This window comes from Chiloscyllium plagiosum, chromosome 10 (genome assembly GCF_004010195.1).
Source record: "Chiloscyllium plagiosum isolate BGI_BamShark_2017 chromosome 10, ASM401019v2, whole genome shotgun sequence".
Lineage (NCBI taxonomy): Eukaryota > Metazoa > Chordata > Chondrichthyes > Orectolobiformes > Hemiscylliidae > Chiloscyllium > Chiloscyllium plagiosum.
In genome coordinates this window covers 64519296-64539040 of record NC_057719.1, presented here as the reverse complement: position 1 = coordinate 64539040, position 19745 = coordinate 64519296, and the positions used below count along the sequence as shown (strand labels likewise).

Below are 19745 nucleotides of genomic sequence, written 5' to 3'. Positions count from 1 at the left end.
CCTCGAACTCAGCACCACCTTCCTAACCTGCAATCTTCTTCCTGATCTCTCCGCCCCACCCCACTCCGGCCTATCACCCTCACCTTAACCTCCTTCCACCTATCACATTTACAACGCTTCTCCCCCAAGTCCCTCCTCCCTACCTTTTATCTTAGCCTGCTTGGCACACTTTCCTCATTTCTGAAGAAGGGCTCATGCCCGAAACATCGATTCTCCTGCTCGTTGGATGCTGCCTGACCTGCTGCGCTTTTCCAGCAACACATTTTCAGCTCTACCTCAGGATAAATTGAGATTGACAGTGTCACACAATCTCAAAGAACACATTTTAAAACCATCAAGAAAACGGACCTACTAGTCTCTATGAAGCTTTACCAAAGAAGGACTCACTTGTTTCAGAAGAGTGTTTTAAATGCCAGAGCTATCTAACATCCATCAATTCGAAGAATACGTATGAATAGCAGTAACACTAAAAATCAACAGGCACCTTATAAAGAGTTAGAATTGATCAGAAGTAAATTATATTAATGTGCAATCTTCACAGGGAAAATACACAACAATGGATAACGGTCAGATGAGGAGCCAGATCAACACTTCTTACACTATCCAATTTTTCCACTGCTCCTGTGGAACAGAATCAGGGACAGAATCTGGGTGGCTTCCAAGTTGGGTTAAAATCAATGGAAGGCTAATAAACAATTTATAAGGTGTCTCCTTAATTCTGGTTCAAGATCAGAGTCAACTCTATTTATATATACTTAAAAAAAAATTGATTCTTTTAATCTTCCACCGATTACAGCGGATGTTCAGGAAAGCCTCAGAGTAAATTAGAAGGATTAATTTTCCTTCTATGCCTGAGCAAACATAATGTGGTTACCAGATGCCTCAATGTCTTGTAGAATTGGTTCATTTTGAGCAGTGGACTGCGGTAGGAGATAGCCGGCTCTCCAGCAGCTTTAATACTGCAACATTGGAAGGAGGTCATTCTCCAGGCTCAACAAAGTAATATTGTGGAAGAAAGGCTCTCATCTCTGAGGGCTGGAAGGGTTGGCTGTCAGGTAGAAAGCAGTCAGCACAGTAGTAATCAAGACTGAATTTGTGGTTCACTCTTGTTCCTCCTCTCAGCCATACAGAAAGAGATGGGAGTTTAACTTTGAAATCACTTCAACTGGAAAATCCAGTAAATCCAAACATGGCAAAAACTAAATGGTTATTAGGGAAAAATAAATACTATGGGCATCAAAGGGCCATGATTTGCTTCTCAAATTGGCTGACAGCCTGGCTCAGAAGACATTCCATCCACTCAGTAACACCCTGGTGAACAATGCCATTGGAACAACTCCAGTATTGTGCCATTGCCTCCCATTTTCAATGACATACTGTCCTATTTCTAAGTGAGCAGTTAATCAATATCTTTCAATAGCTTCACCTAATTTTTATAACGTAAACGCTAAAACAAAGACTTTCCGCGAAAGATATATATTTCTTTATTAAATCTGTACCTGTACAAGTTTGAAGTACATAGAGTCATAGTCATAGAGATGTACAGCATGGAAACAGACCCTTCGGTCCAACCCGTCCAGATATCCCAACCCAATCTAGTCCCACCTGCCAGCACCTGGCCCATATCCCTCTAAACCCTTCCTATTCATATACCCATCCAAATGCCTCTTAAATATTGCAATTGTACTAGCCTCCACCACTTCCTCTGGCAGCTCATTCCATACACGTACCACTCCTGCATGAAAAGGTTGCTTCTTAGGTCTCTTTTATATCTTTCCCCTCTCACCCTAAACCTATGCCCTTTAGTTCTGGACTCCCCCATCAGAGGGAAAAGACTTTGTCTATTTATCCTATCCATGTCCCTCATGATTTTATAAACCTCTATAAGGTCACCCCTCAGCCTCCGATGCTCCAGGGAAAACTCCCCTAGACTATTCAACCTTTCCCTATAGCTCAAATCCTCTAACCCTGGCAACAACCTTGTAAATCTTTTCTGAACCCTTTCAAGTTTCACAATATCTTTCAGATAGGAAGACCAGAATTGTCCACAATATTCCAAAAGTGGCCTAACCAAAGTCCTGTACAGCCGCAACATGACCTCCAAACTCCTGTACTCAATACTCTGGCCAATCAAGGAAAGCATACCAAACGCCTTCTTTACTACCCTATCTACCTGTGACTACTTTCAAGGAGCTATGAACCTGCACTCCAAGGTCTCTTTGTTCAGCACCCTAGGACCATACCATTAAGTGTATAAGTCCTGCTAAGATTTGCTTTCCCAAAATGCAGCACCATGATGACAAATTAGTTGCTGCTTTATTAATGAGTCACATCCAGTTTATCCAATTCCCTCTGCCCAGGCCTCTCATCATGATTTTGAATGCCTTGATCAAATCTGGTCTCAAACTTCTCTTTGTCAAGGAGGCAGTCTCAATTTTTCCAATCTATTTATGTAACTGAATTTCCACACCCTGGAATGATTCTCATTAACATTTTCCGCACACTCTCAAGTATCTTCAAACCTCTTGTAAAGTATGGCATTAAGGTCTAAATAGACAAATATTCCTGTTGACATCAAGCCAGTGTTTTATAAAAATTTAACATAGATTCCTTGCCGTTATACTCAGTGCCATAAGTCACATTCAACACATTAGTTTCTGAGTAAATTAAGAAAATTTATTCAGAGGTCTTTTTTTATTAATGTGTGTGTATTAGTGCATTTACACTCTAAAGGAGCTCGATTGTAAAATCCTACTCGATGTTCCACAAATGGGCATTGGGAGCAGAATCTTGTTACAGTGATGAATTAGATTTGAGAATATGGTCAGTTCTGTAGAGGTACCAGCTCCAAGTGCAAGGCGAAAGATCACAGAAATTCAATTTGCAGTGTTCCAACTTGCTGTAAAATATACATGGTTCATGAATGTATTGTGAGATGTCTGGATGAGTAAATGGATGTCATTTCAATGACTACACTTCAAAAAAAAATGAAGAGCTTTGGGATGTCTTGAAAGATACTTTATAAATGCAAATCTTTCTTCAACAATGGACAACACCAATTGAAATTATGGTTTAATGAACAAAGTACAGAGATGGCTAGTTGTACAAAGAGACTTAGCTGTAGCTCAGTGGGCTTTGCAGCATATCTAGCAGATTCCCATCAGTAAAAACATAGGTTTTGCCTAAGTGTTAAATTCAGCATCAAATAGCATGGCAATAGGCTACCTTTTCGATTGGTTTAGCCATTTTCAGGCAAAAAGTGCTCTGGAACAAAAATGGAGGAATCAAAAGAGAAACTCCAGACCATGGTATTATTTCATCTCCTGGCTTATCTCAAATTTGAGGGTCTTTGCTGATGATTCCCAATCAATCAGATTTTCAAACTGACTTTTCACTGCACAAAGCTGAACTGCTTATAAGTAGACAGTCAAAATTGGGCAATGGATTTATGAGAGAGTTATCCCTGATGGCATGCATGATATCTATCTTTCAAACAACATCACTGGAAGTAAAATGAGAATTAGATTTATTGTCACATGTGCTCAAGTATAGGAAAGCAGGAGTACAATGAAAAGTGTAAAAGGTCGCCATTCACCAGCGCTATCTTGGTCACAAAATGACAATTAAACAAAACAACAAAATAACAATAAATGCTTTTAAAACAGCAGAAATAAAAGAAAAAAAGCCGAAAGGAAAAAAAATTTCCAGATCTTACAGCTTATCTGTCCATTAGCTCATTGCTGTGTACAAATTGGTTGTTAAAGTTTCAACATCATAATTAAAACCATATTTCATTGGCTGTTAAATGTTTAGGATGTTCTGATGTGATAAACTGAATCTTTAAAATGAAAACTCTTCTTTCTGCATAGAATACTCCTGTTTTGTTACTATTCTTGTCTGATTGTGCTCATACTTGAACAGAGCAATTAATGTGAGGGTTAATTTTAAAGTATCACACACTTTGTTTTTCTAGGAACAAAGAAAAATGTACTGTGCATGTACAAAAGAATAATAAAAATCAGAAGAACTGCAGATGCTGTAACCAAAACATAAATTGTTGGAAAAGCTCAGCAGGTCTGGCAGCATCTGCGGAGAGAAATCAGAGTTAACATTTTAAGTGACCCCAACCGTTAATTCTGATTTCGCTCCACATATGCTGCCAGATCTGCTGAGCTTTTCCATGAATTTCTGTTTTTGTACAAAAAAGGTTGTTTTTTTTCCAAGTGACCACACTGTAAATGAATTTATTGCGTTTATATAAAATTATTTGAAAGACACTATATAAATGCAAGTTTTAACTAACATTAAAGCGGGGGGACAGGAGTGGTGAATAGAACAGGGTAAGGGTAAACGTGGAGCAATAAATCAGCCTTGGTATTATTGAATGGGACAGCAGACTCGAGGGAGCCTGAGTGGCCTATTCTTGTTCCTAATTCCTAAGTAACTTGTATTTTCCAGCAGTAGCTGTGCCTTTCTACAGGAGAGGCCTGCTGACTACCAATGGAGGTGTGTGGTGGTGGGCAGGAGGAGGGTCAAGCGGGCAGGGGATTGTCCTGCGCCTTTTGATGCTGGAATTAACACCTTGACAAGAGGTTAGTTGGAAGTGGGGTGGATCTGCTGGACTGAACTGCAGTACCCGACAGCCGACACTTTCTGTGCAGCTAACAGTCTGTACAATAACAAAATGCACCCGAAAGCGCGCAGACACGGGGCACCAGCAGGATCTGCATGCATCACCAGTTTTGTTCATCCCATTTCAACCGGCGACAAGCGTACACAGGCAACTCCCAGAGATTCAACATTCCCAACTGAGGTGTGCGTTTCTCCATAACGTCGACCTCCTATCACCATCCATCAAATCCACACATTGCACATTTTATGGGGTGAGGGAGGATTAAAAAAAAGACAAATGAGTTGCATGAAATTTAAACAGATGGAGTGTGTGGCTAGTCGAGTCCTGGGTTCCATGTGTGAGCTGAGTGCTGTGTCAGCGTGTGTGCAGGGGGCAGCGGCCACTTACCCAGGACCGAGCCGATGAAGATGAGGATTTGCACCCAGGTTGTGAAGTCTCGGTAGCTCTGCACCTCGGTGTGCTGCCGCAGGCTGGCGGGGGGCTGGCTCCCTCCCGAGGTGCTGCCGTCACTGAGGTTACTGAGCTCGGCTGCCCTGGTGTCTGAGCTCCAGCTCACAGGGGAGCTCGCGTTCGGCTCCATGGTACTTGCAGCTTCCGTGTGTGACATCGTCAACTTCACCCCCACCCAAACATCTCGCAGAGGAGGAGGAGGAGGGGGGGGGGGGGGGCACCAAAACAGAGATTCTCCCCACCCACAACAAAAAACTAATATCCCTCCCCCTTTTACTATTCTCGCCAAGAGAGATGAACCAATTCTAAAGCAGCGTCCAGCAGTTGCCCAGTTCCAGTTGCAGTTCGCCCCAAGCTGGTTACTGTACCATCCACAAGACCACTGCACAGGCGGGAATAAAATTCGTCAGAAATCGGTTGCCTGGTGACGACAGTGTAAAGGGGAGACAGAAAAGAAGAGAGAGAGAGAGAAACTACTTTCATTTCACCCATTCCATCCCTCTCCTTTCAGTCCTGCTGCACCTTTCACTCTGGGTGTTTGCCCACCTCTAGTCTTTCACTGCGAATTCTCCCTTCGCCCACGGTGAATATCTCCACACGCTGCTTCTGCATGGGCTCCCCTGCATCACCCAGAACAGCACGGATTTATTTGACTGCATTACTGGAACACGGCGCCAGCAAAACAGCTTCTCCTCTCCAGTGACTCTATTCAAAAGCACTTTTTCTTTTCTTCCAGAGCAATATTTAAGAAAACCTGGTAGCAAAACAACGGCTTTTTTTTCTCTGAAAGAGGCATTGTCTCCGTCTAATTTTATTCGCCAACGCCAGCCGATATAAGTCCATCATAATTCTTCATCAGGTCAAAAAAGGACGCTGTTCAAACTCCAAACCCTAGAGGCACTATTTTATCCAAGAAAAGAAGTATTCGAACATTCATCGAGATTTACTGGGTTTTTTTTAATTTCAGAATCTGTTCAGTCATGGAGAGACCTTCCCATTATTACCTGCATTATCTTAACTTAGACATGCAGTTGTGGACATTAAATCAACGGATCCTCCTTGAATAAATATCTAGAGAACAACAAACTCTAACACCAATCATTAAACAGATATGTGTGGAAATTTAATATTTCTGATACTTTCTGGAGAACATATTTGTACTGTTTGCAGAGATTCACTCCGCCTGAAAGTAAGAATCAGCAATATTTATGGGTTTTGTGCTGTATTCTAGCTGAAAGCTGTAGATCAAGGTTTTAAAATTGGCCACGCCTCCAGCAAAACTGTTGGAATACAACACCGGCATCTACCCATTGATCCTGGATTAGTGGTGCTGGAAGAGCACAGCATTCACAAACACCAGCAACGGTTCTCCTTCAAGATCCTCCGCTCCACGCTTGCAGCAATGCACCGGCACCTAACCTCTCTACAGTCAGCCCTGCCTCAGCTGAGGGCCACACTCAGAATTGCAAAGGACCCACTCTGCCGAGGACATGGAGGTCCTGGGCCTCCTTCACCGCCGCTCCCTCACCACCAGACAACTGGAGGAAGAACGCCTCATCTTCCGCCTCGGAACACTTCAACCCCAGGCCATCAATGTGGACTTCAACAGTTTCCTCATTTCCCCTTCCCCCACCTCATCCCAGTTCCAAACTTCCAGCTCAGCACTGTCCCCATGACTTGTCCTACCTGCCTATCTTCTTTTCCACCTATCCACTCCACCCTCTCCTCCCTGACCTATCACCTTCATCCCCTCCCCCACTCACCTATTGTACTCTATGCTACTTTCTCCCCACCCCCACCCTCCTCTCACTTATCTCTCCACCCTTCAGGCTCTCTGCCTGTATTCCTGATGAAGGGCTTTTGCCCGAAACGTCGATTTTACTGCTCCTCGGATGCTGCCTGAACTGCTGTGCTCTTCCAGCACCACTAATCCAGGATCTGGTTTCCAGCATCTGCAGTCATTGTTTTTACCTACCCATTGATGCTGAAGATTGTCCAAAGAAATTTTGCCCATTTAAGAATGATAAAAAAAACGACAAGAACTGAAATGTTTTACCCATTCAACCCAGGAGAAATCCAGTCCGGTCAATCACTTGCCAGACGTGTCTACTCTTGGTTATCAGCAAAGTGATTAAAGGAATCATAGAAAGTACACTTGCCGCAATAACCTATAATCAGCTCACCAACGCTCACTTGGGTTCTGTCGGAACCATTAGGTGCTAGATCTCATTGCAATTTTGATCTCAACAGGGACACTAGGTGAATTCCAAATGTGAAACCAAGGTCCCCAAATAAAACAGTTCAACAGCGATAAGGATGAAATTTCTTACAGTGCTTGGGAGCCATACCTGGCGCAATAAAAGAAATTTGTGACTGAGGTCAAACACTTCAGCTCCTGGACACTTTGACAGGAAATTCCTGATGAAGGGCTTTTGCGCAAAATGTCGATTTTCCTGCTCCTCAGATGCTGTCTGACCTGCTGTGCTTGTCCCGCACCACTCTAATCTGGGCTCTGATCTCTAGCATCTGCAGTCCCCACTTTCACCTAGGAAATGCTCAGAACAGTGTCCTAGGCTTAATCATCTTCAATTGCTTCACCAGTGACTCTGGCATAGGGTCAGAATGAGGATGTTCACTGATGATTTCACAGTGTTCAGTTCCCATTCGCATATCCTAGATATCAAAGTAGCTCATGCCTGCTTGTTTCAAGGCTTGGCGTATATCCAACCTTTAATTGGTAAGTGACAAGTAGAATGCATGCCTCATAATTGCCAAGCAATAGTGCCAATGAGAGATTCTAACCTTCCGCCTCCCACTTAACATTCAGTGGCATCATTATCATTGAGTCCATACCTAAAAAAAACCTTTGGAAAATACAAATGAAAAGTGTGACTTCACCAGTCACATCATTAGCATGGATACTAAAGCTACTCAAAAGCAGGGTATGCTACAGAGATGACCTGTCTTCTGACATGTTTCCAGCAACTATGGGTCTCAACTCAGCAGTTTGATGAAATAATAGCCATTTGCTGGGATGTGTACAGCTTCAGGATTGCAAAAGTTCAACACTGTCTAGAAAAAAGTCAAAGGTAAGAACACATCTCCAAGTTCCTTTTCGATATGTTCATACAGTTGGGACCTTTTGCTAAAGCATAGACCTTGAAGAGATTTGATTGAAGACGATGAAGGAGCAGGACTTGTAGATATAGAATTAGCTCAAATTTACAACTCAGAAACAAACTATTCAGCCAAATCAGCATAAAGCAGCATTTTTGCTCCATTCAAACCTCCTCCCACCCATTTTCATAAAAACCTATCAAGGTATCCTTCTAGTCCTTTATTCTTCAAGTGTTTATCTTCCTCCCCTTTAACTTAGTTGCTTCCCTGCAACCAAGCTATTCACCTCAACGACTAGATGTGGTATTGGTTCCAAATTATCACCAGTGGGACAGAGTTGATGTAACTCACGTTATTCAGTTTGCCTTCTTTGCGTGTTTACAAACTAACATTGCAGGTTGTCTGCATTTTTACGCTATAAACAAATACTTCAAATGATCCAATCTGTTAATCAACACCAGATTTAGCTACTTAATGAATATGATACAGACAGATTGTGAACATTGTGCCAGAAAAGTCAATACTTCGCCAAACAGCCATTGCTGAGCAATTAAAGAATGGTAAAATAATGCCTAACTTCTGCGTTTGCTCACAGCGATGTCATATAACCTGTAACATAAAACAAAGGTGCATTGGATTAGCTGGGGAGATGTTAAAAAAAACTCTTGCTAATAATAAACACTTAAGCACCATAGCTTTATCATTCTTACTGAGCAAATTAATTTTATATTGATCATCACTTTACATTTGAAATTAAACTAAATTTAGAAGAAAAAAATTCAAGGTACATCAATCTTGAATACTATCATCAACATGTTGCTTGGATAATAAATGGAGTCAGACAGTGCTATAGATTTATCACATAAAGTAAAAGCACCTTAGATGTAGCTTTTTATAAAGCACGGGTTGTTCCTACTAAATCTGGACAACGGAAAGAATCTCACAATCATATTAAAGCAGATACTACCAGCATCATTTATCCTACAGCCATGGAAACAGAAAAAGCAAAAAGAAATGCTTGAACTGCATCTTGATTCTAATTTGGCACACAATTAAGAAACAATTGTTCTTGTGGATTGGTGCCCAGAAATTTGAAAACCTGTGTATTTTATGATGTTTTACACCATTGAAGGGAAGAGTGGGAGATATTCCAGTGCATGAAGAAGTTTAGAAAAAAATTGTGATGTGTTCAGGACACAAAATATCAAAATAATTCAGAAAGTCAGTCAGGTCAGCATGGACAAGTTGGACCGAAGGGCCTGTTTCCGTGCTGTACACCTCTATGACTCATGACCCTCAATGAAATGCTGCATGGGTGTGCAAGGGAGTAAAGGCTGAAGTGTTAAACAGTCTAATAAGAAATCCAGCAAAACAAAACTGCTGGAAACTGAGTTTCGGGAACCTGTGTGTTTGATCTCCAGCATCTGCAGTCCTCACTGAGCCAGCTGAGCTAACTGACCACCAAAGAAGAACAATAGCATGTATTGAATGTGCAGAAATTCACCAAAAAAGAAACCAGTTGCAGCCATGCCGTTCTAAGAGAGAAGTCTTAGTGTGGAGATAGTGTGACTCTTTGCAATTTGGATGTTTTTAAGGATATTGCACAGATAAATGGAATAGAATGAATTCAGCCTTTTATTGATTTTTGTAATTAAGCTTTTCCAACTTTTTTATTTAGGGTAACATAGTTCATTTTTTTCTTCTTGTGTAATAACTACTTTATTCTTTTTATGATAGTATGCTGACAGCCTCTTATAAATGTGCACAGTAAATTACCTCCATATTAAATGAAAACTAGGATCCAACAAGCTAGCTTTCACTTTGAAATTTAACGTGTCCAGTGTTAACATCAGCTGGGACCATAACAGTATGGCCTTACTGTGTATGTTTTTTTCTGTTACATTTTTCACATTAAAACAGTGATTGCTTTTCAAAACCATTTCATTGTTTGTGCCTTGGTGTAACCTGGGATGATATAAAGTGATATGTAAATGAAAGTCATTTTCCTAGCATTGTATGCACAATCAAAATTCTCTAAAGTAGTGTTCACACCCAATAAATTACTTTTGAAGTGCAGTGAATTCAATTACGGAGGTATAACAACATTTCTCGAGCTGATTGAGTAGCTGTTTGTTCAATATTTTTAGTTAAGGTTGTTGAATTTTGATTTCTGTCTGTTACATGTTGAAGGTATTATAGTTCCTTACTACTACTGTAAATATCACATACTTTAGCTGCAATGATGCAGGAAGCTCAGAATGATCTCTTGGGAGAAACTTCAATAATTGTCTGATGATAAAATAATTAATATCCAGAAGCCTATTTAATATATGAGTTTTGAAATTGTTGTCTTCGGCTCAATAAATCTACTTATTATGCTAACAGACAGCAAAATATTAAAAAAAACTTGCGATTGAAATAAGAGAGATAAAAACAAAACTTCAGAACCACACAGAATTTATTCTTTTTTTAAAAAAAAATGTATTTACAAAATATTTTTCATCTCTAAATGCCATAAGCACTTTACAATCAATTAAAAGACATCTGGATGGGTACACAGATGGGTACACAAATGGGAAGGGTTTAGAGGGATATGGGCCAGGTGTTGGCAAATAGATTAATTTAGGATATCTGGTCAACATGGACGAGTTGGACCAAAGGGTCTGTTTCCATACTGTATAACTCTATGATATTAAGTACATTTGAAGTGTAGTCACCTTTGTAATATTGGAAACATGGCAAAAAGATATGGGTTCAGTGAACATCATAAATATCAATGCAATAATTGGCTGAATGATCTGTTTTAGGCACTGACTGACCAGTTTACTTGAATGATCTGGCAGTTGAGGAGACAATTAAAAGAATGCTTTGAAAGCTTTGGATACATGTAAAAATATCATTTTACCTGTTGCAGTTTTTAAAAAAATTCATTCATATAATTTCGGCATCGCTGGCTATGCCAGCGTTTATTGCTCTTCCCTAGTTGCTTTTGAGAAGATGACAATGTGCTCCCTTCTTGAACTCCTGCAGTCCACTTGGTGTAGGTAGCAACCACAATGGTGTTTGTGAGCAAGTTCCAGGGTTTCAACCCAGTGAGACTGAAAGATCAGCAATACATTTCCAAGCCAGGATTCTGAGTGACTTGGAGGGGAACCTACAGGTGGTGGTGTTCCCATGTACCTGACGGCTTTTTTCTTCTAGGTAGTAGTGGTCACAGATTTGGCAGGTTGTCCACGGAACCTTGATAGATTACTGTTGCAAATCTTGTTAATGATTCACCAAACCTCCTTGATAAAAGTTCTTTTCTTTTTTAATATGACGTTTATGCAATTGTGGGCAACAGCATTGGAAGTACAGTAATTGAATGTAATTGAACGTACAGTAATTGAATGTTAAGGCGAGATGGTTAAACAATCTAATTTTGGAGGCAGTCAATGTTTGAACTGTGTTGCACAAATGAAACTTGCACCTCGTCAGCTCAAACCTTGGTGTTGTCCAGGAATTGTTTTATGGAGGCATGAAATATTTTAGGAGAATTCTATCGTCTATCTCCCACCTTTGTATAAGAAAATAATTACCAAGCTCTATGGCTCAGTTTAAATGGTGTTGTCAATTCTTGTGATGCCATGATCAATATTAGCAGGTAGCACCTAGAATAGATAATACAGGTAGTTCTTCTATATCACAATGGTTGTATTCTTGTGCAATGCTGCATTATAGAAAAATCACGCTTTAGAAACAGTGCTTAAGGTGTTGGCACTGTAATCGCTGTTATAGACAACACATGTTTTAAAAGTTCATGCTTTAGAAACAGTGTTCTCAGTTCGTCAATCGCATTACAGCAAATTCGCATTAAAGGAATGCACATTATATCAGAACAACCTGTAGCTTGAAGATCTGAAATCAACTGCAATGTTGTCAACATTTAAACCAAAATAATCTTCCTGGATAAGAATGACATCAAGTCAGTTTGTGAATATGAAAAAAGCTTCATAGCACTAATGGATGTAATTGTTATAGAAGATCAATCATGCTGTCATCAGTTAACCTTAGAAGGCGCACATTTGAGTCCAATTACTCCAAATCCATCTTTCTGCCCATTGCATTACGATTTTACACATAACTCTGTGTGATATTTGTGTATCCATAGCAACACAAGTAGTCTAAATCTCCTGAATTTTCTGAAGAATGATGATCTGCATCTTTTCACAGTTGTACACATGGTAGGAATATTGGGCTTCATCAATTCACAGCTTCAAGATTAAATCCAACACTCGTCGAACACATGTGAAAAGACAGAATTTACTACACTCTACCATAAAGAATGAATTTCTTCACAAAATGTACTCCTTTAGTATGTGACTATGAACAAATTATCTCTTTTAAAATGCTGCTGCCCTTTTCACTGATGTTACTACACACAGTATCTGAGGACAAAAGACGTTACAACCTGACGACTGACTCGAGAGACTGTGTACAGCATGTTGACTCAGCATGATGGAACAACCTAAAGGTCATCTAACACCAGTCTTTTAGATTTGACATTATCATGAAAGAATCATTACTCACCCAGCAAGAAAATCCATGCTTCAAGGAAAAATATTATTTCCTATTAACAAGTAAATGTGATACTCAATTCCAGTTCTCCTCTGAAAAGAAGCAGTTGTAATGTTGGGAAAGGAGTAAATATTTGTTCAAAGAATGGGAATGTTTTGTAAGAGTTGATGGATTATGCAGCTTTGTGCTTCTGAATTCTCCAAGTTATTGGAGAAATAATTTCTTATTTTATCAGAGGTCCATAATGAATTTGTCCAAAATGTGCAACACATTTGTGGCTAATTATAAGCAGAGACATTTTCTGTCCAAACTTTAACTACGGACAAAATATGAGAATTGTTATCAAACATGTGTTAGTAGTCGTTATAGACAAAGATTGTAGAACAGGTCACCTTAAGCAAAAATAAGAATCAGGAGAGTCAAGAAGGACCACAGAATTAAATTATTGAGGAATAAAAGAGACAAGCATTGTACAAAATCTTACCAAAAAGCATCTAAGTGTCAATTTTATGAGTTTCAGTGAGATTCTTTCTGTGAACCCAAAAGAGTTTTCTTGTGCTATATTCCCAAGCCCACCTTATTATCTATGCACCATGCTCCATGTGCATCGTGAGTCACATTCTCCCACTCGCCACAGGTAGAGATACTGATCACCACTGGGACCTCTCACGATTCCTGGCACCAGCGCCATCTTTAACATCTTCCTTGCACCTGCTCAAGCACTGCAAGCCTGTAGATGCCCTGAAATTTCTTTAATTTGTTCCGGGAAATGTCGGACAGAGAGTATTTGGCATCCTGCATCTCTACTTTGTATGTACAGGCGCCGACTGTGAGAGTATACCCCTAGATATCTGTGACTGATGGAGGTCTAAATGCGCAAACAGTAAGCTGGAATCACTGGTTACTGCTTTGACTTTCATGTTAGGAACTGTTGGCATCTGGTTCCTATTCAGCAGGAGAGAGATGGGAAGCTGCAAGTCAGTGAAGCAAGATGATGTGATAATGAGGATGTTAGTGCATGTTAGTGGATGCAAGTAGGCCATGTGCAGCTCACTAGCCATTCAACACTTGGTCACACATTAGAACATTTTACTCTCAACAGCGGGAAGCACCTCACTATCAAATCTCACATAATTCTGGCAACTTTGTCACCAATGTCCACATAATTCAGGGGATGGGAAGATTCAGTCTATTGTCATGTTGTGTATTCTGGGCCCAAGGCAGGTCCTGTGATAATGTTCATTGTCTTCACATGCTTTATCCTAAGCTACCTTTTGACAATATTTTAAGTAGTGGTGGTTCGTCACCATCTTACACTCCCAGCTGTCTAACTACCTCAGCCAAAACAAGAGTCAAATTCATGCTGTTGACACTATACTGAAGCACACACTAATCATCAGCCAACTGGCCCCCCTAGATAGTTTATAGGCACTTGGATAAAAAGAAAAGGCAGGATAGGAACAGGGCGGACAGGGTTAAATGACAAAGTAATGATAGAGAAATGACAAAAGTATAACTTATTTTTCTTTCACGGTTTGTACGCATTGCTGTTAGACAGGCATTTATAAGCCATCCGTAATTGCCCTTAACAACCACTGAAATTCTTGATGTGTAGGGACAAACACAGAAATTTTGACTGGGAGTTCAGGAATTTGACCCAGCAACAGTGAAGGAATGGTGGTATAACCCCAAGCCAGGATAGTGTGCAATTTGGAGGGAAACCTGCAGGTGGTGTAGTTTCTATGCATTTGCTGCTCTCATGCTGGGCATTAGGTTGCATCTTGGTTCTGCCAAAGGAACCTTGGTGAGTTGCTGCAATGTATCTTGTAAAGTGTGGATACACCATACAGCGACGCAGTGAATTAGTGGTTAGCACTGCTTGCCCCACAGCACCAGGGACCCAGGTTTGATTCCAGCCTTGGGCAACTGTCTGTGTGGAGTTTGCACATTCTCCCTGTGTCTGAGTGGGTTTCCTTCAGGTGCTCCAGTTTCCTCACACAGTCCAAAGGTGTGCAGGTTAGGTGGATTGGCCATGCTAAATTGTCTGTAGTGTTAGGTGCATTAGTCAGGGTTAAATGTAGGGGAATGGGTCTGGGTGGGTTACTCTTTGGAGGATCAGTGTGGACATGTTGGGCTAAATGGCCTGTTTCCACACTGTAGGGATTCTAATCAACAACTATACCATACTCCAACTGTGTAAGGAGTGAGTATTTAAGGTGACGAATGAGGGTCAAACTAATGAGCTGCTTGGTCCTAGATGTCAAGCTTCTTGAGTGTTGTTGGAGCTGCACCCATCCAGGCGAGTGGGGAGTATTCCATCACACTCCTGACTTGTGTTTTGTAGAGTATAGGTAGATTTTGGGGAGAGTGGGGCTGAGTTACTTGTTGCAAAATTCTTATCCTCCGATCTCCACAGTGTTTATATGCTAAGTATTTATTTTCAGGTAGTGGTACAGTTTTGATGCATTTAACAAAGGCAATTTAAAGAAAGATGTGCAGTTTGTTTATCTGGTGAGAGACCATAACCTAGGCCAGTGAAACTGATCTGAAGGATATGAGAAGCTATGGTCTCATTTATGAGGATCATCTCCAATAAAACAAAGGAAGTATCCAGGATGAGAAGGACAAAATAGATTAAAAACCAAAACAATGCATCCCAATTGTTTGAATGATAATAGAATCAAATTGCATCAACGGAGTCTTTGATTTTCTCTGTTGTTACTGGTACAGTCATACAAACAAATGAATTAGGAGTGCAATGATTGTAATGAGGTCAGCCAGGTTAACCTTTTAGAATATGAGTTCCCCAATTGGGACTGTTAACCTAGTTCAATAGGGAGCCCTGGCTGACAGATATAAACAGGAGTGTCGCACCCAAGTCGCGACGTTCCACCTTCAGACCTTGCAGCGATACCTTTAAGTCGAGCCTCCTCCTAGGTGGTGCGCCCTGGCGACGTATTTTGTCCGCCAGGTGCGTAGCCTCAACTACGACACGCAGCTCCTGTTCGTCGACCATGACGGTTTGGAGGTCGCTCTCAAGACGCTGTCTGCCTTTTACCAGGACCTGATCACTGTCTGGAACATGGTTGAATCGCGTCGTGCCTACCCTCCGGCTGGAGTAGCGGCTGTCGTCAGGGAGCCGTTGCTCAGGAATCCGCACCTCCGTACTCGCGGGTTCGAGTGGCTCTCGGAGGGGAGGGCCGTGGCGGCGAGGGTGACCAGGGTCGGGGACGTGCTGGGTGCCGGGGGCCTGGGCTGGATGCTGCCACAGGACATAGCGAGCAGGGCAGCGGTAGACATCCAGTACGTGGCCACTGGCATCCGACACCTTAAAACAGCGGTGCTCGGACCCGACGTAGTGCACTAGTTGGAGGACGCTCAGGTATGCGGTGAGATCCCATCCGCGCTCACCTCAGCCCGGACGGAATTTCACATTGGCCCCAAGGTCCCGTACTTCCCGCGGGAGCCTGTGCCCCACAACCTGAGCCGCCTCCGGAATTTTAATTTTGTTCCCTTCCGGGGGTAAAAAGGCGGGCCTTATATAGACTGCTGCTGCACAGCATCCACCTCTTCTCCCTCATCCACCGTCCGGACACGCCTTGGGGTTCCCATTTGCCACCGGGCAGTGGGGATCCCCAGTGGAGGGCTCTCTATGTGGGAGTCCTCCCCCTTTCTCTCGGGGATCTGGGGTGGAGGGGGCTGCATGCAGCGGTCCCCTGCAACCGCAGATTGCGGTGGTTCACGGACTCCCAGCCCAACTGCTTGTTCTGTGGCGCTGTGGAGTCCGTGGACCACGTGTATATTGGGTGTGGGCGTTTGCACTCCCTTTTTGATTTTCTGAAAAACCTCCTCCTCTGCTTTTGGTTGCACTTCAGTCCCACGCTCCTGATCTTCGGGCACCCGGTACGGAGGAGGAAGGGCAGGTCTGAAGACCTCCTTGTGGGTTTGCTCCTGGGCCTGGCCAAACTGGCCATCAACAGGTTGAGGCAGCGGGCCGTGGAGGGGGTCGTTAGGGCCGACTGCCTGCCCCTCTTCCGCGGTTACGTTAGGGCCCGGGTGTCCTTGGAGAAGGAGCACGCGGTGTCCACCAACACCCTGGAGTTGTTCAGGGAGAGGTGGGCGCCGCAGGGAGTGGAGTGCATTATTTCCCCCTCCAACTCTATTTTGATTTAGTCCCTACCCTCCCCTTCACTGTTTTGATCACACAGCACTGCCCTCTGATGTGAAGGGCACTGCTTGTCACTGGCCACCCGGCTGTTTTCCTATCTTCGTGGTGGTGGAAACTGAATAAAGATTTGTGCACTTTGTGTCTTTCTTTTGTCTCACACCTGCACACACACACCATGGGTGCTGGGGAAAAAATAAGCACTATCGCACTTAGGTGGTAGTGTGGGGGTTAAATTAAAAAAAAGAAAAAAATAGAAAAAAAAGAAAGGAAAAAAAACCTTTCAAAATTTGACAGATTTAGTTAAGGAATATTATGATCCCAAGCTGTCTCTAATTCTGTGATGCTATGGGTTTTTCTCAGCAGTTTGAGACCCAGGGGAATCCATGTCGGGATTTTTGATGAGATTAAGATGATTGGCAGAGGCATGTGACTTTGGTTGAAATCTTAGTGAGATACTGAGAGACTGTTTGGTATGTGGAATTAATGATGTAGCCATGCAAATACGCCTATTAGCTGAAGCTCAAATGGGCTTCAAACAAGCACTACAACTGGCTTCGCCAATAGAAAATGTGGATTACAGGGTATGTCAATTGAAGTGGATACCGTCATCAGTGCGACTGAACTTGAGGAACACCACTTGTGCGAGGACAACTGCATAGTCTCACTCAGGGCATATCCTGAACAGAGGGACTCTAGGTCAGTGCACAGCAAAACCCTAAAACAAAACCAAGCCTCGGCTAAATACTTAAGATTTTCTTCAGGATTCAGGCTGGCGAGCCATCGTAGTTGCTGCCGGTATGTGGACTTGAGTCAGCAAAAGGGTCTCAAAATAATGCATCCCGGTCGTTTGAATGATAATAGAATCAAATTGCATCAACGGAGTCTTTGATTTTATCTTTTGTTACTGGTAATTCACATACACACATGTGAATTAGGAGTGTAATGATTGTAATGAGGTCCGCCAGGGGGATAGTATCCAGGAAAGTACACACCCTGGAAAGCACATCTACAACTGGCTTGGAACAGTTCAACATCCAAACCAGAACCAATCAAAACAAATGTCCTACATTTAGAGGTCCTATAGACCACTCTCAACGGTGACTTCTTTCTTCTACTATACTTCATCTCCTCTCAAACCAATTCTACATCCTAATATCCATAATCAAGGTCTCAAACTAATGCACAAATACCATCTCTAATTAACAGTGCAAACCTTCCTTTCACCAAGCTTCTATTTTTCTTCAATGGCATACATCCCTCAATATTATGGGCGGCACGGTGGCACAGTGGTTAGCACTGCTGCCTCACAGCGCCAGAGACCCGGGTTCAATTCCCGCCTCAGGCGACTGACTGTGTGGAGTTTGCACGTTCTCCCCGTGTCTGCGTGGGTTTCCCGCGGGTGCTTCGGTTTCCTCCCACATTCCAAAGATGTGCAGGTCAGGTGAATTGGCCATACTAAATTGCCCATAGTGTGAGGTAAGGGGTAAATGTAGGGGTATGGGTGGGTTGCGCTTCGGCGGGACGGTGTGGACTTGTTGGGCCGAAGGACCTGTTTCCACGCTGCAATCTAATCTAATCTAAGACATTATTGACCTTATCATCCTGGAACCATATCTCCATGAGATCACATTTATCTATTTCAATGCAAGCTATCATTTATGAAAGCATTTATTTTTGATTTTCCATTGTCTTCATAACATTCAGTCTTGATTATTTATGCATTCCTAGTTGCTTTTCTGCCCACGCCTGCCATTTTTGAACCCTCATTTCTTGTTACTAATTGCCTGTCTTATCTCATGCTTTAATATAGCACATATGTTTATATTTAATTTGTTGACCTCATTACTTAGTTTAGAATCTGGATTAGTGGTGCTGGAAGAGCACAGCAGTTCAGGCAGCATCCAAGGAGCAGCGAAATCGACGTTTCAGGCAAAAGCCCTTCATCAGGAATAAAGGCAGAGAGCCTTCCTCTCCAGACGTCCCCAACAGTACCCTTCCACCGACACTCTCATATGTTTGGCCGAACTGGTCCTCACCCTTAACAATTTCTCCGTCGAATCCTCCCACTTCCTCCAGACCAAAGGGGTAGCTATGGGCACACGTATGGGCCCCAGCTATGCCTGTCTCTTTGTTGGCTGCGTAGAACAGTTGATTTCCGTAATTACACCGGCACCACTCCCCACCTCTTCCTCCACTACATTGATGACTGCTTTGGCGCCACCTCGTGCTCCCGCGAGGAGGTTGAACAATTCATCAACTTCACCAACACATTCCACTCTGACCTTAAATTTACCTGGACCCTCTCTGACACCTCCCTCCCCTTTCTGGACCTCTCCATCTCCATTAATGACGACCGACTTGACACTGACATTTTTTACAAACCCACCGACTCCCACAGCTACCTGGATTACACCTCTTCCCACCCTACCTCTTGCAAAAATGCCACCCCGTATTCCCAATTCCTCCGCCTCCGCCATATCTGCTCCCAGGAGGAGCAGTTCCACCACAGAACACACCAGATGGCCTCCCCCTTTAGAGAACGCAATTTCCCTTCCCACGTGGTTAAAGATGCCCTCCAACACATCTCGTCCACATCCCGCACCTCCGCCCTCAGACCCAACCCCTCCAACCGCAACAAGGACAGAACCCCCCTGGTGCTCACCTTCCACCCTACCAACCTTCCCATAAACCAAATCATCCGCCGACATTTCCACCACCTCCAAACAGACCCCACCACCAGGGATATATTTCCCTCCCCACCCCTCTCCACCTTCCGCAAAGACCGTTCCCTCCGTGACTACCTGGTCAGGTCCACACCCC

General features: G+C 42.7%; 1 protein-coding gene across 7 annotated transcripts in view; it reads right to left on the bottom strand.

Annotated features, from left to right (window-relative positions):
* gpr176 (G protein-coupled receptor 176) overlaps positions 1–19745 on the bottom strand; it is a 189007-nt gene that overhangs the window by 46403 nt on the left and 122859 nt on the right. Inside the window, exon 1 of one of the 7 annotated variants that reach the window (XM_043697952.1) lies at positions 5021–6446. The exons of 5 other annotated variants lie outside the window; for them this stretch is intronic. In XM_043697952.1, the coding sequence (XP_043553887.1) occupies positions 5021–5240 (220 nt within the window). In that variant the 5' untranslated portion in view covers positions 5241–6446. Of the gene's footprint in view, positions 1–5020; positions 6447–19745 lie in introns of those variants that run through there. One more of the 7 variants, XM_043697960.1, reaches the window with a different exon arrangement.